At 36.0% G+C, this 25,346-nt stretch overlaps 3 protein-coding genes and 1 long non-coding RNA gene across 4 annotated transcripts; 1 reads left to right on the forward strand and 3 right to left on the reverse strand.

Moving 5' to 3' along the window:
- Nucleotides 1–882: 882 nt before the first annotated feature.
- On the reverse strand, nucleotides 883–13,011 carry LOC111513520 (uncharacterized). The gene is given in 9 exon segments (XM_023169738.2): nucleotides 883–1,731; nucleotides 1,989–2,137; nucleotides 2,198–2,393; nucleotides 2,603–2,894; nucleotides 3,256–3,341; nucleotides 3,344–3,435; nucleotides 7,187–7,299; nucleotides 10,243–10,433; nucleotides 12,474–13,011. Coding segments are annotated over 9 exon segments (1,440 nt in total). The 5' UTR covers nucleotides 12,646–13,011; the 3' UTR covers nucleotides 883–1,582.
- A 1,794-nt stretch (nucleotides 13,012–14,805) lies between these two features.
- Dph1 (Diphthamide biosynthesis 1) lies at nucleotides 14,806–16,567 on the reverse strand. Its single transcript, XM_023159264.2, has 2 exons — nucleotides 15,886–16,567; nucleotides 14,806–15,509 (listed from the first exon to the last, which is right to left on the reverse strand). The coding sequence occupies exons 1-2, from the start codon at nucleotides 16,446–16,448 to the stop codon at nucleotides 14,861–14,863; spliced, it is 1,212 nt and encodes a 403-aa protein (XP_023015032.1). The 5' UTR covers nucleotides 16,449–16,567; the 3' UTR covers nucleotides 14,806–14,860.
- A 557-nt stretch (nucleotides 16,568–17,124) lies between these two features.
- LOC141485020 (uncharacterized) lies at nucleotides 17,125–23,963 on the forward strand. The gene is made up of 2 exons (XR_012466960.1): nucleotides 17,125–17,435; nucleotides 22,653–23,963. It is a non-coding gene; the product is annotated as an uncharacterized lncRNA (long non-coding RNA).
- On the reverse strand, nucleotides 17,521–25,151 carry Arpc1 (Actin-related protein 2/3 complex, subunit 1A). The gene is made up of 5 exons (XM_074180845.1): nucleotides 24,933–25,151; nucleotides 24,802–24,874; nucleotides 23,666–24,270; nucleotides 20,523–20,786; nucleotides 17,521–17,776 (listed from the first exon to the last, which is right to left on the reverse strand). Exons 2-5 carry the CDS (start codon nucleotides 24,872–24,874, stop codon nucleotides 17,591–17,593), a joined length of 1,128 nt encoding a protein of 375 aa, XP_074036946.1. The 5' UTR covers nucleotides 24,933–25,151; the 3' UTR covers nucleotides 17,521–17,590.
- Nucleotides 25,152–25,346: the final 195 nt, after the last annotated feature.

The raw sequence follows: 25,346 nt of genomic DNA on the forward strand, positions 1-25,346 counted from the left end.
AATTTTTTTTTTATTTTGAAGAAAATAATTCAAGGATATCGAAAAATATATAATCTGACGATTTCCGCAAGCCGAAATTGCAAAAATTCGTCGAGAAAGTTTAATCATGATACCACTCACAGTATTCACCAACGCACGTTCAACATTTTACCTAGCTAGTCGTTAACTAAATTCACTTGTTTTCGTTATATCGTCGAATGACATTACTGGTTGGATAGCGCGCCCGCTTTTATATGAAGCAGCGGATGGGTCTAGTACTCACGAGAATGGAGACTAAAAACTTCTCGCTTCGCATTGAACATACCGCCATCTATTGTAGAGTTTAACAACTATCGGACACGAAATAGTTACTGTCTAGTCCCCTAGATGGCGTTACACGAGGAAACGCGCGTTAAGCGTAAAAGAGCGGCAAAGTATGTTTTTTAAAAGCAAAAAAAAAACATTTTTAAATTAGCCATCGCCCCCCTAAACCGCTTCAACGCCCCCCAATCTTCTCTGTGCCCTTTACTGCCCCCCTATAGGCCTCCAGCGCCCACGCGTTATCTCCCACTTTGAGAAATACTGCTCTAAATTAACCCCTTTTGAGCTGTTCTTAGTTGCAATTTGTATTTCAGAACCTTATTTGATTTTGTTTTCCGGTAAGTATTTACAAGTACCTTCGGTGCAGGTAGTTGGGAAAGATGAATATTTTGGGATTTCATGTCGAAATACTTGTTCCAACTTTTTCTGTTGACCTGTACCGGCTGCTGCTGAGGCAATTTTTGGTACAAAGGATTTTATGAAATTTCATTCATTTATTTTAAGACTTCACATAGTATCGGGCCAAGTCGTTCAAAAATAACACTTTTCCAGTCTGTCTCAAATGAAACTATAACGCCGATTTCTTGCAAAATATCTATTTATATCAATGACATCACATAAACTCGGGATTTCAACATATAATAAAACATTTCAAACACATCACAAAGAAGATATATATCAAATGGTCCACAAAAATCATAAAGTTCGACTAGAAAAATTTCGATGATTGACCTGGATGGCTAAATCACAAAATGACAAGTCTTCCTAAATATCGGGAATTGAGTTTTCAATTAAACTAACCTAAATTTATATCTAACTTCGCTTTTCGGACACACTTCTTATTATGGTGTATTACACACCTATTACTTTGATTTCAATGATATTTTTTAGCGTTATTGCTATTTTATACCTTCATTATTGCCATTTGATATGACATATTCTGATTCTCTTCATGGACCATTCGAATGGAAATTGCATTGTGGATATTGGTTCAGGGACAGGCAATATGTCAACGCGACTATCATATCATAGAAATTGGAAACCCCACACCTGACACATAATTCAATTCGAAATCCCACACCTGACCCCAAAAGAGATCCCATATAACACTCAATATATCACAAAAACACCCGTAAGACCTGTCGAATCGTCTAACATCCACAAGTGCAATTACGAAGGCGAAAGAAATTTCTAGGAAAAGTATATGTAGAATCATAAGAATGAAGGATGTGGTATTATTGCACGGTCTAGTATCAAATGTAACAAGTGGACAATTGGTGGCTTATTCTATGATGAGGCAGCGTGGAAGATGTTCTCTTAGATAGTCAAACAGTTCTCGTGAAGCTCCGGGACAATTGGTTAGTTCTAGTTCTTTTAGGTGACGTAGCTGGATAACAGTCGACAGGCCACTGCATGTCAACAGAGGACATCCTGAAAATGGTTGAAAGTTAGTTCGTTTGTCATTTAAAAGTTCGTTCGTTTGTCATTTAAAAGTGTCTTGGAGAATAGGAATAATTCAAACTAAATTAAAGTGGGTAACAAATCAATAAAAAGTATTTATAAAAAAGACAAGAAATAACCAGTTTTCATAAGATTCGGCACTGATCATAAGATCAGAGCTTCAGATGTAGCTTCAACAAACTGGCCGTTATCAATTGTCAAAATTCGGAAATTAATACAGAAATTACCTGCTAGTGAAAGTATTTGCAGTTTCCGAATGGCTACTATATGTTGCATCGAGCCATCTCCTATTTGGGAGCACCATCGTAGATACAGGGAAGATAGAGACATCATAGTACAAAGAAAACTAATTCCGTTATCTGTTAAATTTATACACCTGGAATGTGACAAGATATAGTGAGACATACATTAACTTCGGAGTGTTTCGAAACTTTACCTATCGAGGATCAGTTCTTCTAATTGATTGAGATCGCACGCGATATTCTCCAAACCGTGGTCGGTGATTCTCGGACACCAAGACAGATCCAGAGACTTCAATCCTTTTAAAAATTCCGCAATTGCTTCTAGCGCTTCATCGTTTATTTTACTACACCCGGACAGACTCAGCACCGTCAAGTTTTTCATCGTGGTAGCTGAAACAATAAAAAATCAGATTCTTGTCTATTTGTGTTCGTTCAATTCGCGCAAACTCGATAGCAATAAGGGAAAATAACCCAATATGTTTCTTCTTGTAAGGCTTTGAAGTCTCAAGTTCAGCATGAAACTAGATTCGAGTCGGGTTACTTGACTGAATCGACTTGTTCTTAACAAAAACTCATGTTACAGTGTGTTGAATCCTTACCTATCGTGATGACTCCCTGCGAAGTGATTTCCCAGCAAGAGTGCAGCCTGAGCACGCCAATCGAGTACTGCTGCTTGGGGGAGAAGTAGGTGAGAGCGGCATCAGTCACGTGATAGGCCTGCAGCGAAAACTCGTAGAGGGCGGGCAGAAGTTGCGCGACTGCGCCCACCGCTTCGTCAGCCACGTTGATGCAGTCGGTGAGAGTGAGAGAGACGATGCGCGGGTTCAGACACGCCCACAGACCCGCCTCCGTGATCTCGTTGCAGCCGGCCAGTTCTAACTCGTACAGCGCCTGAAAAGGAAGATTTACTTTCTTGATTGATCTGGTTGAGTGAAGTACTGTACTTACAACTTTCCAATAATTCTGGTACAGAATATTCTATATTGATCTGGGGAAATGATAAATAATTCCAAATCGAAATTCGTTTATTTTTTGGTAACATGACATTAAAAAATCATGATGTCCGATGACTGTGTCGAGAAAAGACACATACATGCTGAGAAAATGAATATTCACCTTCCAGGTATTTCTGTAAGTTTCCTCAATGAATAAGTACTTGCTGATGCTTTTCATTCATCCAGCAGCGGAGTATTGCTCCCCACCAGTTCAGAACAGATCCAAATAAGAATGTCTACCAGTATTTTCAACTCACCTGAAGATGGTCTAATAGTGTTTCTAGTCCCCTATCCGTGATACTGGAACACCTCAGGCTGAGCGTGTGAATGTGTTCTGACGCGAGGGGAAGGTATTCACCAAGTCTAGGGCGTCTTCATCTGATGCTCCCATCAAACAAAGCGTGTAGAAGCCTTTAACTAGAAGAGATGCATATAACCTAGAAATGGTTAACGAAAGTGATTATTATTTATATCTACTTCATATGTTTGCATTAGTAAACAAGGTGGGGAAAAGTAAAGGACTCGCCCAAAGACGTCAAAAGCATTCAAGAGTCAATAAGGCAAGTGTTTTATTCCGAAACATCGATGAATAGGAAAGAGTGATGTTTGTATAATTTAATGTTAATACAAAAGTAGTTGTTTCGAAAGAACTTTTTCTTTCGTGAAATTCAGTGTTTATGTGAAAGTATAGTGGTTTCGACAGGTGTTTTTTGCGACGGAAGGCTTCAACCTCGGCAAAGGATACATCACCGGAGCGATTTTCTCAGACGTCTCCAAGGCGTTTGACAGAGTTTGGCATGGCGGACTTCCGGCCAAAATGAGAAACTTTGGCTACACGAAACCAATGGTAAGATTAATCGAGTCTTTTCTAGCTGACAGGCGATGCCGCTGCAGAGTAGGACAAGAACTCTCAACCATTGGTTTACAACTTTAACAAGTTGGCGTTCTACGTGGACGACACAGCTCTGCTGGCGAGATCAACAAGCCCAGCGCACGTCACCAGATACTTGGAGCAACAGCCAGATAGATTAGAGGAATGGGTTAAGCTGTGGAAGATCAGTATAAACCCTGACTAGAGTCAGGCAATACTGTTCACCAGGAGGATGGTACACCCGGAAGGAAATGTCATCTTCAACGGACGGGAGATTCCGTGGACCAACGAAGCTAGATACCTAGGGGTCAACCTAGACAAAAGATTAACGTCCATGTCTCACGTACGGCAGAGAATAGGAATGGCGGGATATGCCCGACAAAACCTATTACCAATAATAGGTCGAAGAAGCAACATGGGATTGAAAGTGAAGCTGGTGATAAAAACCGTAATATTACCGATAATCATGTATGCCTGCACTGCCTGGAGTCAGTGCGCAGCGACATACAGAAGACAGATCCATGAGAAAAGACGCAGAAGACACGTTTGACAGAATTCGAGCGCACGACAATCTAGCGGTAAGCGATCTACACAATGCACTGAACAGGGATGACTCCAGATTCCGAGAGAGGGACAAACACAGTAGGCCAACAAAGCAGAACCAGAGACCACCCCCGAGAGTCGCTATCAGGCGGCTCTCAGATTTGGAATTCATCTCATTTTCAGATTCACTGAGAAACAAAAATGTTCGCAACAAAAGACATTCGTCTCCGGTTAGTTTTTGGGGACTCCATGCAAAAATTCAGTTAGGAAAGCCATGATGAAAGCAAACAACAGATTAGAAAGCAAAAGCACCTAAAGGCTGACTTTCGACTAAAAGAGGTCATATATCAATCTTGTTGAAGTGCCCATCAGTAAGTTGAGGACCGCTCCGGAGGAGCGGGGGTGGATGGACGAGATGGGATGTTCTGCACATAGTAACCGTGTGGAGAAGAATTCAACTCAGGGCACTCACCCGGGGGTGGGCACGGGGGGGGCAGATCTATTTCTTCCAGTTTGTGTCCGAAAGTAACGTATGTGCTTGATCTACTCATATTTTTAGTGAATAGGTAATTTGGATAGCGGTCGCTGCAATAAGTATGTCTTTCCAATTTAACTTAATTCTGGCGTACATTCATACTTCTGATATAATCCGAACGACTGGTTGTCAGTGACTGCTACCCAATGAACCTTTTTCCCAGTCTTACCAACTAGTAGAACTATGAAGTCGCTACGCATGAATCAAAATTCCGCTACACTGCTTCATATTCCACTACACTCGTATATCTGACGCAATCAGTTGGCTCATGCGCCCTATCCAAAATTAAATACCACAGAACTTACAGTTTGTAGTTTATGTACCGTTCAGATACCACCAAACTGAACTGTCACCGATGTAAGTAATCAGGATCATGATAATTTTCAACCGCGCAACTCAGTAGATGGTACCTAATTTTCTAAGTTTACAGCAGTTAATTTTTGAAAGCTGTCGTCTCGACCAAATATTTCTTAGCTTGAAAAACTGATTTTGGAAAGTAAAAATGAAAATCAGTTTGTTCACATACGTTTAGTCACACTGGTCTCTTGAACGATAATTCGCGACAGGTCAAATCCATCCTTTCAAGTTGTAATCAGACAAACAATGTTTAGAAAAAGTTTGTTTTCGAGACTTTTTGTATTTTTTTGAACGTGTCCCATTCCCGTAAATTCCAACTGCGATGGCTATTTCACTCGAGTCATAATCAGATGAACTCTCTTCTATTTCTACTGTAATTTGTTTCATATAAGTTATAATACTCGAGACAGTTGAGACTTTTAGTTTCAAGATATTGGAGGTTATATGGTTAATGATATGAATGAAAATATTAAAAAATTATCGTCTTCTCATTCATCATGTAATGGCCTCACTACTAAGACTATAACGTATTATCTGTCAGCTTCGAGTGCTGTCTGCGGATAACCTTAGTTGCTGAGGCCATTGAATCGAAAAGAAGAAGGAGAGTGCTGTCCACTGCCTCTACTTCTTCCATATTTTTTTCAATATTGATAATTCCGCTACGCCGCTACCGTCGAATAAATTCCGCTATAGTAGCGGAATTCCGCTATAGTAACGGAATTCCGCTACGGATGGCAACTCTGATTTTTCCTGAAGTACGAAAAATCACTCACTAGCAGCGCTAGTAGTTCGGTAGGGACAAACACTGCCTAATCCTATATAAACATATAGTAAAGTACAATTAAAAAAGAATGTTTTTAACAGAAGAAAACTTTCCTAGAGAAAAACTAAAATTTGCAGCTGTAAAGAATAACAATTAAAACGTTGGCTTGCATGCCGTAATTTTAAAGTAACTGGAAAAAAAGTGAATTAATAGACAGTTAGTAATAAAAAAAATTTAAAATAATTATGAATTTCAGATTTATTTCCGAGTGAAATATGAATCAAATATAGATGGTAATGAAATAAATTTAATTAAATATAATAAATGAATATAATTTAATAAACGATTGAGGTTATATCTCATTATAATCAATGGTAATTAACTATGAAAAATTTACTATTCATTTCGTGTTTAGAGCATACATATGAATATTTATTTATTTTTTGCACTATTAAATCCACTCTCCTTGAAGCATGTATCCATTTCTTACATCTAACCTTATTAATATGAGGATTGATAAATGGTATAAAAAACACGTTTTCGTCCGAATATCGATTATCCGACGTACAATTCGCAAAACAGCAATGCTTTGTTGGCATAATACTAGCACAAAATAATTTGTTATATCAGATTAATATTTTTAAATAATAAATTAATATTACGTAAATAACACTGTTTTACATGAGAATAGTTTATGTTTGTCCCTACTACTAGTGCTGCCTCTCGTGACAAGTTCGCTGTACTATTCTCAGGAAAAAGGCTCTTTCTGTTGTTGGTAACCGCATTACATACTGACATTGTACTGCCATCACTCTCTGGTGGCTAAGGTAGGTACTATAAATTACAGGATACACTGAAATCGTATTTATGAGCTTCTGTTGGCTTTGTATTCTTTGCTAGTGTACGTCTTAGTTATAATCCGTTCTCCTCCGTCATCGAAAAAGAAGTTCAAGTATTCGGATGAATTTTTTCCGCCAATTAAAAGTTTGTATTGACACCGAGCAGATAACTTTCATATCGTTGGCGTAATTAATCCACCATTGTATTCGCAAGACATCGCCATGGATCATTTGCATACTGGAATAAACAAAACAAGATACCAATCAGTTGAATACATACCTTGCCCTTTCTATTTCCGTTGTTCCGCGCAGCTCACGGCATTGCAGAACTGGCACCAGGCCCGACCAGTATCTCGGGGAGCGATATAAAATGTCTCTCCAACGAGTGCAGACCTGTCAATGCATGGATAATGGATTGTTAAAGAGGCAGCCAAGAAAAATACTCGATATAACTATGGAAATTATCTAGAAAGCCAACAAAAGAGCAAAGCTGATATTTTTATTGCCAGATATTTTGCTGCCAGAAATGAAATTCATCTTTCTTCCAGACTATTTGTTAGAGATTTTTGACATGGTTTTGAATTGGAAATATTCGTGGATAAATTGTGCCGTATCTTTCTTTTCCAACGTGTCTTCAAATCGAATAACTATTTACCAATAATAAACGACAGAAAACATAATTATCAGCAAGTAGATCAAATTTTAGTTATAAATGTTTTGAGCAGAGTTTTGTTGATTCATTCAAGTTGCATGTAACTTATTTAGTATTTAATTTCCTAAAAATTTCAATTTTTACTGTTTGAATCAGTTTCAATACACGTACTTCAATATTTACTTGTTTACACTTCGACAGAAATTATTTTACTCCAAGTACATGATATATTCTGTAAATATGTATGCGTATTTCGAAATGTTTATTTATTGTAGATGACATAATAAGGAAGAAGAAGTTTAGGTTAAGAATGAACGAAATCTCGACTTTCAGAAAGGGCAAAAACCAAGAGTAATTCATATCAGTTCCATACCACCAATATACGAGGGACTTTGGAAAGATTTTCAAGGAACTAGGTATGAAGGTGGTTTTTAAAAGTAGTCATACACTACAGATCCTTTTAGGAAGTCCAAAAGACAAAGTCGAGAATTCGGAAAAGTTTGGAATTAACGAAATTGAATGTAATGACTGCGATGCAAAGGATTATGGACAGACAAAAAGATCTATTAAAGTAAGATATAAGGAACACATAACACACTTAAAATATGGAAGACCTGAAAAATCAGCAGTCGCCCATTATATTTTGCAACAAAACCATTCCATAGACTTCTGTTCATTAAGATTATTTAGACAAGTTAACAACAACACGCAACTAGATGCCTATGAGAGTGTAGAAATAAGTAAACATAATAATATTATGAATAACGATGTCGGACCTATACCAAAGAGCATACTATATAGCTTGTTAAAATAAAATAATATTGTTGGGTTTACTGATTACTACATAAGAACACATTGCAAAAATAAATTTTGATAGGCAATATTGTGAAATTAATTTTTATATAGCTGAAAATTGTTTTATATAAACATATATTGTAAAATAATAGATAAGGCAAATTTGTAAAATCAAATTTGTGTTGTTATACCTGTATGGGTGGTACACCTGGATGGTTTACCTGTATGGGATACCTATATAGCATAAATAGGGTTAGCTTCCCATTAGTTTCCAGTTTTAATCTTCCACTTTGAAGATGATAACTTGATGATCGAAACACGTGTCGAGGTGTTAAAAATAACGATATTCAAATGTTTATTCAGTTCGTCTTTGAAAGTGTATTATGACGATTGATTGTAGACATAAAACTGACCGGCCATTCTTCCTCTCAATTTGTTGGAGGTACCAGACTTTATCCCACTTGGTGATGAGTGGATTTCAACGAAAAACTTTGAAGGTCAACTTTAAAAACTGCTTCGGCTTTCAAATAGAGAATTCTTTTCGTTAATAATCCTTTCACGACAGGATTCCCAAGATACTTTTTTCAAACTAATAAATATAATATTTCCCAGAAATAACAATACAAAATGTCACTTGTGAGGTTGCATTGCCATCTTTCAAGAATGGTCCCTTAGAATTCGATTCTTTATAGGTATACTAATAAATCTGAGTTTTAATCGAATTTGGATGAATAGTTAACTTCTAAATTTATGTAAACGAAATTCAAGAAGGGGCTTAATGTGCCTGAATGGAAGCAAAAGTGAAAAACATAGAGAGAGAGAGAGAAATTCAAGAATAGCTTTGCCTAAAGGTGGCGCGGTAAAACTCTAGGAAAACAAAGAAAACGCCGGCAAGACATTATACATTTGGTTTTATGAATGACATATAACGTTTCTCATTCTAATATGATATTTGGAATATTATACCAGTCCAATAGTGAACTGAAGCTGTTTTCAAAATCCATCATGAGATATTTTTGTGGCTCAGGGAATTTGGAAAACATGTTTCTCTTTGTCGGCAGAGTTCTTCGTTGAAATCCTCTTCTCACGAAATGAGATGAACTCTGGTACTTTCAGTAAACTCTGTACTATCATAGTATACATTTCACTGTGTACTTCCAAAAAAAGATGTGGATAAATAATGTGTCTTACGTCAGTTTGATTGTTGAATCTTAGAATATAACTTTTGTTTTCACACTCCTAAATTTCTCACCTCTCTTGTATCTGAAATATGATACGTTAGATAATTGCTAAAACATGTGCAGTATTATATATTCTTGGAATGGAATTATTTTTGTCGAAGTATTTCCTGCAAATAAACAAAAAAAAATTGCTATTAGTATAAATTCTCAGTATAAATTTCTACCCCTTCGCTAGTTCTGAATGTTCAGAAAACTGATACTTCATTGATATTTATTGGCTCACTGAAAAATATCTTTTGGATTTACTCTTGTCGAAAGCCGACGTTTCTATTTTGATAATATTCAAATGTTCCTAACTTTGGTTCCAATGTTTTCCTTGAGTTTGACGTTCAAATCATTGAATCTTGTTATCGTCCACTCTTTGGGTCTTTCGAATAAAATAAATTTATCAAATAGTATTTGAAGTTAGTCAATATAATTGTCTTTTCTTGAGTTTGACTTTTGAATCATCAAATGTATATATGTCGTTGATTCCGCATTTCATAGAACTGTATTTCTTTGAACGATTCTCTTGGCCTCAGCTACTAAGGGCATTCAGACAATAGTGCTTTAAATAATTCAGAAATACAACAGGAGGTGCCGTAAAGCATTTTGAGTTTTGAAATAATGCTCGAGAGTTACATTTTCAATTGTTATCGTGTCACTCACCTGTGCTAAGGTACACCTGTCGTACGCATTGAAATACAAAAAGAACTTCGTCAGGAACCTCTCGTCCATCATCAGCTGATTCCACTCAAGGTATAGGTGTTGCGGCGGTTGTCGCAGCTTCCTTGACGTCAGGAAGTTCGATTTCAAGAGCCCCCTCGAGGGCAGAAGTCTCGACGGCTTTTCGGGGGCGCCTGTAATGATAGCGTTAATTGAATTACGGACTGCGATTCGGCTTTTAGCTGCACGCTATCGGGCCTCTTAGGACGGCGGTTAAATCTAGTTACCTCACGTTCGATGAGGTGCGAAAGTTCTTTCGAAGGAATTAGTTCGAGAGGGTGTTGTAGGAAGGTTGTTTTCACGACGGAGTTAATTGATTTAGTCGGGCGACAATCGGAAGAGGAAGGTCGTTACGAAAATCAAATTTCAATGTTGATTGTGCCGAGGAGGGGTATGAACGTACTAAGAAAATGAATATGTCCTTAAAAATTCGTTTCTATACAGTAGAAAATTGTTTGAAAAAATTGTGCATGGAATTAATTCAGGTCATATGCAAAATAAGATGATAGAACAACAAGGCTTTTTCACCTGTGGATCCATTGATACTAATTTAATATAGTTTACAGATTATGTGATTACATCAGGTGTACCACAGGGGAGTCACTTGGGACCATTGTTCTTTATAATTTATATCAACAATATTGTTGAAGGATTTGAACAACAACTTTTTACTATATGCGGACCATCAAAGGAATCCAAAACTATGGGAGATTGCAAAATGACCAGTGATTTTCAATACCAAATAGTAAATTATACAATTGAGTCAGTAAATGAAGTACTCGATTTAGGAGTAATAGACAAAACCATTAATATGTGTGATTGTTTATTGGGATTCATTATCAGAAATACAAGACATTTCATAAACGCAAAAACCCTGCTGAATCTGCATTACTCTGTTTGCAATATACGATTTACGAACAGAGAATTTGATAGTGTTCAAAATAAATTCGTCATACAATTAGCGCGTAGAACAGACATACCTATCATCAATGATCTTCTTCCAGTTTTCAAAAATATTCCGTTATCTCTTACAGATAGGAGAAAAATGTCGAATATATGTACATGTTGTACAAAAAATATTTAATAATCGTGTCGACTGTCTAAAATTTTATCGAATACGTCTTGTAGAAACTTGCGAAACCTTGATCTCTTCGCTACCCCATTGAGAAAAATCAATTCAGGTAAAACTATATGCAGAATTGTCAGATCTTGTAATAGTTACTGCAATGATATTGAAAAACTGAAGTTAGCTTCCCTTAGAATCAATAATTATGTGAAAGCTTTTTTCATTTATAACTGATAATACGTGTTATGTAACTATGTTATGTAAAACATACATCCCTGTTATGGCGAAATATCTTCCACATATACAACCTGATTTTTACGTAACATTAATGTCATTATTTTACATAAATTTCATATAATTTCAGTGAGTAAATATAAACAAATATAACACTCGCTCGCAGAAAAACTTGGAATCGTTAATTGGAATCAGCATCCTTCAAAAACCAAAACTTTCTGACCAAACTCTGCCTCCACCGTTTTTTTTGTAAAAAATACTCATCAACAAAAAAACAAATCTCAACGTATCACATGATAAGAATGTCCCAAAAACCTTAGCCTCTCCCACAGAACTTCACACAGACCAACATATAACTTGAAAACTCAGAGAGATTCTCATTTTTCCACAAACTACACCTCATGATTTGATCTCTACAAACAAGATTAATCACACCTAGATGTTAATTTCATGACTGTCAATATTGTCGCTGTTGTCAAGAAACGATTTATCGCTGTGGTAGGTTAGTCTTCAATTTTTTCAAAAATCGAGAGTAGAATAGCAAGACATTAAAATTTGATCAATAAATTTCCATTTTCTATTGCTAGTTGCTCGATTGGAATTGCTCGAAAATAACAAAGTTTGAGTTTAAAAAACGGACAATGAAGTGTATAAGAGTCAACTTAAACCAATTTCATTAATGACTCATAGATGTCAATTTCATGCACGTCAATTTTATCGCTGCGCTGTAAAACTCCGGTCTTAACTTCAACTTTTTCATAATTTTACAGCTTTCGAGGAAGTAAACAAAAAATAATAACCCGATATCGATTTAATTCCCTTAAACCGAACGCAAAAACAAAAACAAACGACTGAAACGTCGATATATACCCACCGAAGCTAGCGTTATTGCTGCCTCCGCCGCAGAAGACGTTGGTCACCCTCTCCATGACACTGCTGCCCTTGGAGACGTGGGGTTTTCCGCTCCTGAGGCCGAGCCCGTTGATGCGCTTCGTCAGCTCGGCCGAGGCCCTCTCGACAACCCCTTGGGCCGATATCGACGACATCTCGGTCACACTAAAAGCTAACCTCGGTCTCAGAGAGGCCACTCGAGTCACGACTTCATCGCGAGTCACGCTATTTTGGCCGGTATACCGGAACGCGGTTCAAACAGCGACGGACGTCGAGTGACGACTGTTTTTCTTCCACAGTCGATACCGACGAGGTTTACCCTCGACATTGCACCGATCAATACTCACCCTTGACGCATTGGCGGGGTCGTGAGGAGGATCGCGGTTTTGCGAGTAGGGGTAGCGACGTCGTCTATGGTACGGTTTCGGCGCCCCGAACAAACCAGTCTTGAGTTGTTAAATTATCCATCCATGTATGGTTCACTGATCTTTTGTGAAACTTGCTTGAGATATGACGTGCCAAGCCAGTACAAGTCGCTAATGCTGAATATTTATGACATTGACACATTTTATTGTCACCTTTAGGAGAATAATCTGAGAACGCCACTGTCTAGGAGATTTAGAGTCGACAAGCGCAATAGAGAGGAAAGATTACCTCGATTTTAAAGTTCGTCAATAGAACTTACTCAAACAAATTACAGGAAATCCCTGATTTATTGGAATACACTGATCAACTGTAGGTATTCAAAAGTAGCCCGGGTGATTTAATTGAAACATGGTAAGATATGTTGTTTCCCGCTTGATTTCCTCGGATAAAAGCGCAGAGTATGGAAATGTATACGTAGTTGGTGGTTGGCCAGTTTTTCTGATATTTCATGTAATAACAGCTTAGGATTAGAGTTCTCGATTGCTCGAAAAATCCATAACTATAATATGCGTTTTTATCGAACTTCTTTGGGTATTTTCATCTTCCACAGTCTGAAAAATGTGAAAATTATGATGGAGAACTTTATAGAAGTGTAGAAAATACAAACTTTCTGGTTTACCCCGATAAAACTTACTGCGTAAATTGATAGATTTTTTCGCAAAGAAAAATGTTCTGTTCATCAGTAACTCGTCGTATTCATCAAATGGAAAGCTAAGAAATTGTACGTTTCGGAGGCTAAAATCTGCATCTGTCTTCAGTCTTGGACAAAATCTAAGTCTATATGTAGCTTTTTTCACTGATTCATATGAAAAATTATGTACCTAATCTGAGATATGAATCAATAGTTTATAACTATGCAACACAAAATAGACATTTATTAACTATCCCAAAACATAAAACATCAACATTCAAGAAATCACTTGCATATAATGGCATAATATTATTCAATACGTTGCTTCAAGATATTAAAGATTTGCATATTATACCATTTAAAAAACAAATAAAGGAGCTATTAACTAATGAGGGATATCATAGCGTAGAAAATTTTTAGAATGGGATACACTGTTATCATTATTATTGCTTTCACTGCATTTCTTTCATCCTATCCTAGTTAAAGATACATTTACGTTTATATATATATATATATATATATATATATATATATATATATATATATATATATATATATATATATATATATTATTGTTTTATATTATTATTGTTTTATATATTTTTTTTATTTTTATTTATGACATGTCTTATATCATGTAAATGATCGAAAAGTCGAATAAAGTTATTATTATTAAACTGAAAAACCTGCCATTAAAGAACATCGAACTAAAAAGTCAATTTTTATTATTATTATCTTTTGTATATCAAGCGCCCGTCGCTATTTTCACAGTAGTACTAGTATTTTTCGTTCGTTATTGTCTTAAACTTAATAAAAAAATATATAGTTTCAACTTTTTAGTTCGATATTCTTTAAAAGCGTGTTTTATTATACCATATTCATTTTTTTTTCTAACAGACATCATACAACTCTAAAAAGTATTTTGAGTTTCCATTGAAAGTTCAAAATAAATACTATATTTTTCACTTTTCAACAGAGTCAATTACATACGGCTCTGGAACAGCTACTTGAAAATGACTCATTACTTTGCTGCTTGAAAAAATGGGCTCTAATGGAATGTAGTTTTTTCTTCTGATTAGTATGATCTACGTTTTTGTTGATAAATTAATTTTTTAAATATTTCTTTCGATGCCTCCCACTTTATATTAATAATGAAAAAAGTAGGAAGTCAAAAAGTTTTTCATATCAAAACCAAATTGAGCGAAATAATTCATTTGTGGCGAAGAAATGTCTCAATCCCCTCTGAAATAAACTACAGTTTAGAACAGTAACGTCAATTTATTATCATAAATAAATATAAAAAATTCAACTAACTATATACACTTCCCACAACATTTATCCATCCCATCCGCATCTGGCTTGTGGTTGGGAGTCCACGGCCCCAAACTGGCATTGGCATAGAAGTCCATTGGATAGTTGGAACTCTTCTCGTGCCATTTGGCATCACCCAACACAATCGCACCTTCGTAAGGAGTTATAAATGGTTTGGAAAAAGCATTTCCCCAATCGATCGACAGTCTCGGACAAGCAATCTGTACAAATGCATCAATTCCCGTGAACAAGTCCAGTTTGCTGGGAAATATCTCCGACAGCAAGATTACGGCAACCTTTCTCCCGCTTTCTTCCAGTCGCTTCCGTAAATGTTCGACAACGTTGGGGTTTCCCTGTCTCCCGAGGGTCCCCATCACGACCCCGAAAGTCCCGGCAGACTTGGCTTGTTCTATCTTCTCCTGCCTGATTCTCTCCATCTCCTCGTGGTCGTAGGACTCTTTCGTGAATTTCTTTGAGTAGGGATCGTACTTGTAGGCTTTCCTTCTAGGGTTCGCGATCATAGCTGCCTCGAGGTGGAACTGTCCGTCGCCCAGGTAGATGAGGACACCGTCGCATTTCAGCACGGGGGCCGTACACCCCAGAATCTCTCCGGGTGAGAGAGGTTTGAATTGCGGGACAGATATGTCGTACCTGTAAAGATACGGTATTAACCTGAGTTTTTCAAACTTGTTAATAATAATAAAGGTGAATTTTCTGTGTGTCATTTTTTCATGCATAGAAATAGACAGTACAGAAAGAGGAATAAATAAAATAACCTGTTGTGAATTCACCAAGCTCATAAAATAATATTATAGCTTGATTTCGAGGCCACTTGAGCATAGTGAAATGTTGACAGCTGTCCTTCATTAAGTGCTTGTCTCTGATGACAAAGCTTATGAGGGAATTCAACTGCTGATATCAAATAGCTAGTGTGTTTTTCAGCTCAAACAGTAATGACTCATTGATTTGAAAAAAATTATTTCCAACTACACTTTTTTTTAGAAATAATAATAAAATATAACAGTACCCCATTTCTCTCAGACTTGCAGCTGCGGCTTGGAGGGTTGTTACGAACTGTATGGTGCTCACCAGCGCTATTTTCTCGGAAGTGTTGAAATTTACCTTGACGGTGTCTATGAAATGCAAGGGATCGATTTTGATGTCGACGAACACGTACAGGACTTTGACACCACCAGTTTGGTCTGCAGGCACTAAGCAGCTGTGCCCGTAATGGACCAACAACTCCACCCCTAGCGCCTTTGCTGTTATATCATCGATGCAGCACGCCCCATATGTAACGTCTCCCATTATGACAGAATCAGCTCCCGAGAATTCTTTGATGATATCCGCTATCGTCGTGGAGAAAAGAAGCAAGCCTTCGGGCATTTGCAGCGCTACGGTCTTCGCCTTGAGTTCCTGGATACGCCATATCGTTTTGGGAATTTCGAAGTTGTAGTTTTTTGGCAAGGCAGAGATCGCTGCTTGAAGTTTGGTGTTGTTCAGCAAAGATTCCGGGATTTTCGTCACCTTCGTAGCTTTGAAGACTTTTCTCTGTGGCTTGGCTTTGATCACGACCGCTGAATCAGTCATTGCGTACACAAAAACGCCCCTACTTGGGGGCTAGTTCTAGATTGAGGTTGGAACTTTTACTTATGAGGTTAGAAAGCTTGCGAGTGTACGTGAGTAGTTCGTTAGTACCATGGCTACTGAGTAGTGCATATGTTCTACATTCCTGAGTAGTTCGTTTGTACCACGATTAAAGTTTGTTCGTTGGGCTATAGGTCTTTCTTTTCAGATCTTCAGTGTTATCATTTTCGTTTCGAGTAAATCTGCTGTATAAACTGTACTATTATGGATTGCAAAAAATATCTGTTTAAAGCTATAACAAAACAAAAAATTGTCAAAGTGACATTTTGTATTGAATTTTTTTCGAAATATGTTGTTTGATTCATCTTCATTCAAAAGGAATACACAGAAAATAAACATTGTAAGCTTGAACAATTAGTGAATACCCTCTGTAACAATTTACTGCACATGACTACAGACTAGACTTTAGTAGATTCAAGTGTATTTATTGTTTGCTATCCACATTTTATGTATTACTGTTATTGGTATATCCGTAAATAAATAATAACCATTTCAAAATATGTTTTAAGGTTAACATTGCAGTAGTAGGGGGTTTATAATAGATTAAATTAATAGTTGATGAAATAATCAAGGCTTAATATATTGAAATATAGGAGTACAGTAAAAAGGAGTAAGTAAATTACTGAAAAATATTTTGAATTCAAATTTTTACCAAATTAATAAAAAAAAACAATGAAGTACACTAAAAAATTCGTCAAAATGTAAGTAGGTACATATTTATAATGCATAGAACATAAAAATCCACTCAAGATTCTTAAACCACACAATTAATCACAATAACCACACAATTATTCAGAAGTTTGATTTTTTCTTTTAAAGATATCAGAAGTGGTGTGTTATTAGTCAACAAACATTGTCAATTCAAAGTCAATCAAAACGGTGGATAATCATGAATATTTCTTGTGAACTCCACATCGCAGATTCCTTGAGGTACTTTTTTTTAGAAAGCAACATTGATTTCTTCTTTGAAATCATCTAAGAGTTATCTCTTGGCTTATACTGAAAAGAAGCGTAGTTCATTTCTTAAGAGCTTTAATCAATTGAAATATATTTTTCATAAACGCAAATGTTACAAGACAAAAAAACTATTCGATTTTCATGTTCTGGATGGACCTCTCTAGAGAATTCAAATCCCATATGACCAGTTGACCGTCTGCTCCAGAAGTTGACAGTTTCAGCGCTTTTTCTTTGGTTCCAGAATAAATACACAAGCAAGTGATGGCGTTCTGATGAATGGAATCCAAACTAGTATCCGACGTTTCTGATCTTGCCTAAAAAAAATTCAAAGCAATACATTAGATTGGACAAATGTCCTCCACGACATTGGAGGGAAAAGATTTGTCAACTGTTAGTGCTCTGAAAGTTCCCGTACAGCTCGATTACTTGATAGATATATAGATAATTTATTGGTGTTTTATATATTCATCAGTGTTTACACAAGTCAAAACATACATATTTATGAAATTAGCCTATGCCGAGCATCATAGATTATTTTTTATCTATATTAAATTTCCCATGATGTAGAGAGAAGGAGAGGTTAGTATTTTCAATGTAAACAGTGAATTTTGACATTCATCTCTGTAGTCGATATTGTCTAAAATTCTAATGGATTTTCGTTGTTGTCGGAATATTCTATCACAGTCTGTGGTAAGTCCCCAGGCGACAATACTATAAAAAATAATGGATTCAAACAAGGAAAAACATGCTGTTTGAAGCGCTGCTTTTGAAACTTGTCTGGAGACGTTTCTTAGTGAAAATAGATTTCTCGTAAGTTATTTTGATATCCCATTTATGTAATGATCCCATTTTAATTCGCTGTCAATATTAACTTTCAGAAATTTCGCACTACTTTGTGAGTTTGAATAATTTTCCATATTTCTTAGGGTGGATACCATGTTTTGGGTTTTGTTTTTATTCAGATTTAATTCGTTGGCATTGAACCACCTTTCAGTTTGTGACTGTGCTTCAGAGGATAATGTAAGTACCTCTTCAAGAGTTTTAGCATTTGTTTGGATTGTAGTATCATCTACATATAAAATATATGATATCAGTTTCTCTCGTTATGGTAGATCATTAATGAAAATGATGAACAATAGAGGCCCCAAAATAGATCCTTGCGATAAACCAGTTGTGTTTTTTTCTCTTGTTGATAGACTATTACCCACTTTTACAGTCTGAAATCGATTTTTTGAGCATGCGTTTATTTATTTATTCACGGGTAACTCCCATTTAATATAAGTTATACAAATATCAGATTGTTAATACAAATCTTATCTAATTTAATTATAAGTAATAACAATTTAAACAGTTATAGTAGAGAATTGAAATGAAGCGAGAATAAAAGTAAATGACAGATACTAGCAATTTAAGAATAAGTATATCTTAACTTATTTCTAAGAATATTCTCGGAAATATGAAAGAGATCGAATTTTGTATTATTCTCGTTTGTGACTATTCTTGATAAAGGAGAATGCATTCCATAGTTACACCTATGGTAATCTATTGCAAAGGTTAGATTATTTCGTGTTTTTCTAGAGGGAACATGAAGATTTACTTGGGCAAGAAGAGTTGACCAATTAATTCTAAAATTAAGCAATTTATGAAGGAATATAATATCTATATGTTTTCTGCGTAAACTAAGTTTCGGTAAACCAGTTACAGACCGAATTTCTGAAAAAGAGTGATCACTGAGAGGTATAGACAACTTAAAGGCAATATATTTTATAAATTTGTTTTGTACTTTTTCTATAGTGTACTTATGAATTTCATAAGTTGGTGACCAAACACAGCTATAATATTCTGTAATCGATCTAACCAAAGCGAAATACAATAACATTCACGTCCATATCATTGTCTACACACCATTCAGTAAAAGATATAATGTCATTCTGAATATGTTCGTAGTCAACTGTGGACACAATGGTTTTGAATATTTTCAAGTCATCAGCAAACATTAATACTTCAGAATGACTAATTTTGGTTTTGATATCATTGACAAAGATATTAAATAGGAATGGCCCTAAATGGCTTCCTTGTGGAACTCCTGAGCTAACCGAGATTTGTTGAGATGTAAATCCTTTAATTTTTACAACTTGTGTTCTGTTACATAGATAATTTGTGAGCCATTTCAATAAATTCCCAAAGAAACCGATTGCCTCCAATTTTGCACCGAGAATCCTGTGATTAACTGTGTCAAATGCTTTGGAAAAATCTGTTTATATCACATCCACTTGCTGTTTTTTCTCCAAAGCATTTAATATATACTGAGAGTAGAGCAACAAATTAGTATTGGTCGATTTGCCCTGGCAAAAACCATGTTGCTCATCAATTATAACCTGATTCAGAGGGGTCTTTATATTATCGCATATGATGCTTTCCATCAATTTAGGTATAGCACTCAATATGCTAATGGGGCGAAAATTTTTTATGTTTGCTCTGTCTCCAGACTTATATATAGGCGTTATGTAACTCGATTTCCATACAAGAGGGACCTCACCTAGACTGAGTGAAGCTGTAAAAAGCAAAAATAGTGGTTTTGTCAGAGTAAATCTACAATTTTTCAATAACATTGTTGTAATACCGTCAGGTCCTGGACCTTTATATGGATCCAATTGATCCAGTTGATCAACTCTATAGAATGTAGAGAAAACCAAAGTACCAGGGGTTTAGGATTTTGTCCCAGCTCTATCTGATGGTGACCTAGGATATGACATCAACCATAACCTTGCAAATGATATGAACGTCAAGATCAGTTTATTGAATTTTAAATTTTTATGAGTAGGTTTGAAAAATAACCTTGACCTTTGAATAATTTGCAAGGTCATGATCATGGTCAAATCCGGGGTAAATCCATTGAACGATCCTCAGAGGCCAACTTATGTATCATTCAAGGTTATGTTCGGTCGTATTCAAATAATTAATATGCAAGTTCAAGGTCGTTTTAGGTTTCCGACCATAGAAGCCCGGTCACTGGTTTTCTTCCCCACATTCTGCAGTAATTGAGAGAACTCTGTATACCTGTTTGTCCAAAGAGTGGAACATCCGCATTGCCGACAATCCACCGGTTTCCTTCTTCTGGGAAGCGTCCAACTTAGCGACAAAAGCTAACTGTCCGTTTTCATTGTACTTGTACAAAATCGGGATGCAGCTGTGACCGGCAGCAACTACGGACTTGTTGCTTATCCAAGAACAGCTGAGGAACGGCAGAAATTCCGTCCTGAGCTTGAAAACTGCATTGCCCCTGGTCGCATCAGCAACATTCACCGACGAGTCGTGAGAAACCTATAATGAAAAACACGGACTGGTTAGCATTGTTTTTTTGAATCCAATAATGAATCAGAAATGCTTTTTTACCAAAACGAATAATTCATGTCTGCAAAGCGTACATAAACCTAGAAAAACAGATTGACGCGGTATCAAACAGTTATAAGGCATTATCACTATGCTTCTTACATTATTAGGGCCGAAAACATGCAGACAAAGTCCCTCAAACGATTGCCTATCAAAGTGGACAATATATTTAGCAGGGAACAGATTACCAGTTGATAGAGAAAATATTCGAATTTGAAAGCTTGGAGCTTTGAAGATGCTTAGCTAAGTCAAGACAGCCAATAAAATCATGACCCCATGAATGGAGTCATGACCTCATGAACGGGGTGATGATTTTATTGGCTGTCTTGACTTACTGAGAATTGCAAGGTACTGCAACTCGCAGGCAGAAACAATTCAACTTTTTATAATTCCGGACCAAGAACTAATGTCCATACAAAATCACCAATGAACACCACGTGTGATAGTTTTAACAAAATTTGTAACTCTTGTGATTTATTCTCGGATAGCTTGAAGCAAATTAAGCATGTAATGCGAAATCTGTAATATTTTACTTACTTTTCTTCCACTGTACTTTATTTTTTTATTTATTTATTCAGTAGGCAAGCCTCATATACAAAAAAATACAAATTCATAAATATTTTACATTATTAAACTATGTAAATATAATGAACATTTGAAAGTACAATGAAAGAAAAACAGAATATACATACATATCTATATATTGTTAGGTTAGATCACATTAAAGAAATACCAAAAAAAAAAACAAATATCATGATAAGCTGTCACTAAAATACTTGTTTGATGATGACCTAAATTGGTTAATTGAATTACATTCTTTTACAAATTGTGGTAGCTTATTAAATTCGTTCAAGTTTTTATGAAATATACTATTCATTCCAAATTTAGTGTTAGTTTTATTAATGCAAAAATTGTTATTTCTTCTCGTATTGTAATCATGAACATCATTATTTCTCAATAAGACTTTTTGAAAGTAATTGGGTAGCAATCCTTTATGCAGCTTAAATATAAAGATCATAGTCCCAAATAATATACGTTCTTCAACTGAAAATCAGTTTAGACACTGTAATATTAATAACACTTTTTTACATATACGAGACAAAAAAAGTTTTTTAGATATTTCTTCAATATTATATCGTCGTTTTTCCCGTCACAGAAAAAAATTATGTATTATACACGGGAAAAATATTAGATTTTAGCTCTCGGTTTTTTGTTAACACAACACAATGTCGAGCTAAAATCTAATACTTTTTTCCCTTGAATAATAAATAACTATTTTTTGACTATTGTCATGACTATTTAGTTTTGAATTTGTATCAATTATAAAACCCAAATGTTTTATTTCAGTCACAATTTTATAACAGCATTTGCCCAAAAAATTTAATCATACTTATAAGATGATGCCAAAATCATACCTTTTGTTTTACTGACATTTAGTTTAAGTTTATTATTAAATAAATATGTTTTAATGCTTTTAAAGACCTATTCATTTCAACAATTGCCTGATCCAAATTTTCATCTATACAATAAACCAATGTACCATCTGCAAAAAGATTTATACAGTGTGACCCAGAAATGTGGTTAATACCATTTAGATAAATAGTAATAAATATAGTTTAAAAAGACTAAAAAACACGATTTTAAAGAACATCGAACTAAAAATTTAACTTTTCAGTTCGATGTTCTTTAAAAGCGTGTTTTTTAGTCTTTTTAAACTATATTTATTTTATCTAAACTTTGGGATCAATCAGCCGTATATTGTTTAGAAAAATTACCATTGATATTTTCCGATTCCAGAGAAGGAGCCGGAAAATCAGCTACCAAGCCCAAGGCAGCGGGCGCGCAAAGGAGGGTTACAAATAAGGCAGCAGAAATGCATGTAAAGTGAGTTCGAGTTATATCAAGGAGATTACGTACAGCGCCATCTGCCCGCGAATAGATCAAGCAATAATGTTGATATATGAAGGAAGTTACATACAGCGCCATCTGCCCGCGAATAGATCAATCAATAATGTCCATCTGACAATTCTTTTCCAAATTTAGTTTTTTTTCTTCTTTGTTGAATAAGTAACTTTGAATCCAATCAAAAACAATCATTGATATCCCATAATATATATGATGGAATGAAAATCCATAACTAACGTATTCAAAAAATACTTTATGGTGAGAGTAAAGACACGCCCGAAAAAGCCATTGTATGGCGAAACACGTGTTGCGTTTTTGTAAAACTGTTTGGTGAAAATCTCAGAATAAACTGTTTTATGAATACGTATCCCAACTTTAATTTTTCAAGTGGAATATTTCGAACAATTGTTTCAAATACCCTTTTAAGGTCAAGAAATGTCGCAACAATGTACTAATTTCTATCATTTTTCCATTCAGTTATTAAAAATTGTAAATACGTTGTACATGAGTGTCTTTGAATATCAAACTCTTGAGGATGATCACTTGGTGATCGAAACACGTGTCGAGGTGTTAAAATAACGGTTTGGTGTTGGGAAAAAACTCCAGTAATATGAGTGTCTCTGCTTTAAAACCTGATTGGTTGCCTAGAAACAATTCATTGGTATTAAAGTACTGAATTAATTGGTTATATACAGACAGTTCTAACACTTTTTCAAGAGTTGGTAATATATTCAATGGTCTAAAATATTCAGCTGTTCAGCAAATTGTAGTAATTTATTTTTGTAGTTGCAATTCTTTTTCATTTCATTCAACTCTTGTTATTCTAATATTACTCAGTAAGAGGATTGTACAATCTGTTGAGCTAAAAATGCTATTATTATTATTATTAGAAGAAAAACTCTCACCCAACATATTTTATTTCCATCAGGAGAAAAACTGACGCTATGAACCCAGCCTCCACCAGAGCTGGAATTGACGAACTCGGCCATCAACTGCCCCAGAGGCATCTTCGTACCCCACGGCGTAGCTTCGGGGGTTTTCTCGATATCTTTAATGTAAGCGGAGAAAATCCTAACCTTGTAATCGGACGACCCGGCCCCAAGAAGAACATTGTTGTGGTGCCAATCGAGATGCGTAACCGTCGAGCGGATGGGCTTCTTGATGTGCTTCGACACCCACCAATCGTTTTCAGATTCAAAGTAACACACCGATATTAGCCTTGCTCCCGATCCGACAGCGAACTTGTTCTCGTTCGGGGACCACTTGACGCAGGTTGCAGCGCGGTTTATTCTCAACAAAACCAGAGTAGGTTTCCACTTGCCGTCTTTATCTTGCGACCAGACGTAGGCGTTACGGTCCGCTGCGCAAGTGACTATTCGGTTGGTGTTGGGGGCCCAGTCTATGCCCATCACTCGCAGGTCGTGCTGGTTGAGTGTGTCCACCAGCTTCCATTCCGATCCACTTCGTTGGTAGATGTGAACTTCGTGATTGTTAGGAGATAGAGCGATTTCTGAAAACCAAAAGGTTATCTTCAGTTTATTTCAACATCAATAACTCAACTGCTACAACATTAACTTTTGTGAGACTTGGCAAGTATTCCTCAGATTGTTTGCATACTCTCTGCTTGTGTTGTTGTATTGTGTCTAGTGTTACTTGCCTGTAAAAATTATATCAGTTCATTTTGTTTTCTTAAATACTTGTTATCCAATTCAAAATTGTATTATTCTTATAATTTACTTTAAATCCAATGTATTGCATCAAGTACTACATAGCACTGTACTACATAGCACTGTACTACTTATATCTGAATTGGGCTTGCCCATGTATATAAATAAATAAAAAGCAAAGGTTCAAGCATTGATCCTTGAGGGACTTCTTGTTCATATTCAACAGCACCCCTTGCACCGTTACTTTCTGTATCCTCTCCTGTCGGACTTCGTGAAATCCAAAGCTACCCCATGAAATAAATAATGTAAGCTGTGTATGATAAATTGAAAGCTCTAAAAAACTCAATGAATAGACCACATAGCTCATGACTTACGAGTCCTGTCCTTGTTCCAAGCGTGGCATGTTATGGGGCTCACGTTGGTCCCGAACCTGTGTTGTTCAGTCATCTAAAAGGTGATTCATGAAATTATTCCTGAGGAAGAATGAGCGATTTTGATGTTTTACCTTTGAAACCAATTCGTGGACTCTGGTCAGTCAACACGAATGAAATGTTAGTGCTCAAGTAATGCTCGAACCACAAGATATAATGCTAAAAGAACTTATACTTGTGCTCCAACTCCTAAAACGAGCTTCAAAAAGTAAAAAACACACCCTTTTTTTAATCTTTTTTCTCTTCTTCTTCTCTTACGTTAGATTTGTCCGCCTAACCTTGTGCCAACTAGTCGGATTTTCCTTCCCGAAACGTTTCTACCACAAAACAGCCACACATAGAAATGTAAGTTAAATGGCAACACTTGGTTATATGTTACGCGGCTGCCAAACCAGGGATGGCGACACTATCGGGGTTTTCTCCAGTTTTCTGTAATGAATCACGTGCCTTCTGCGCGCGCATGATTCAAATTACTGTTTACAGAAGAA

Source organism: Leptinotarsa decemlineata, unplaced genomic scaffold (genome assembly GCF_025532065.1).
Source record: "Leptinotarsa decemlineata unplaced genomic scaffold, Ldec_3_MD MMD2_P_RNA_scaffold_2, whole genome shotgun sequence".
In the NCBI taxonomy this organism is placed as follows: Eukaryota; Metazoa; Arthropoda; class Insecta; order Coleoptera; family Chrysomelidae; genus Leptinotarsa; species Leptinotarsa decemlineata.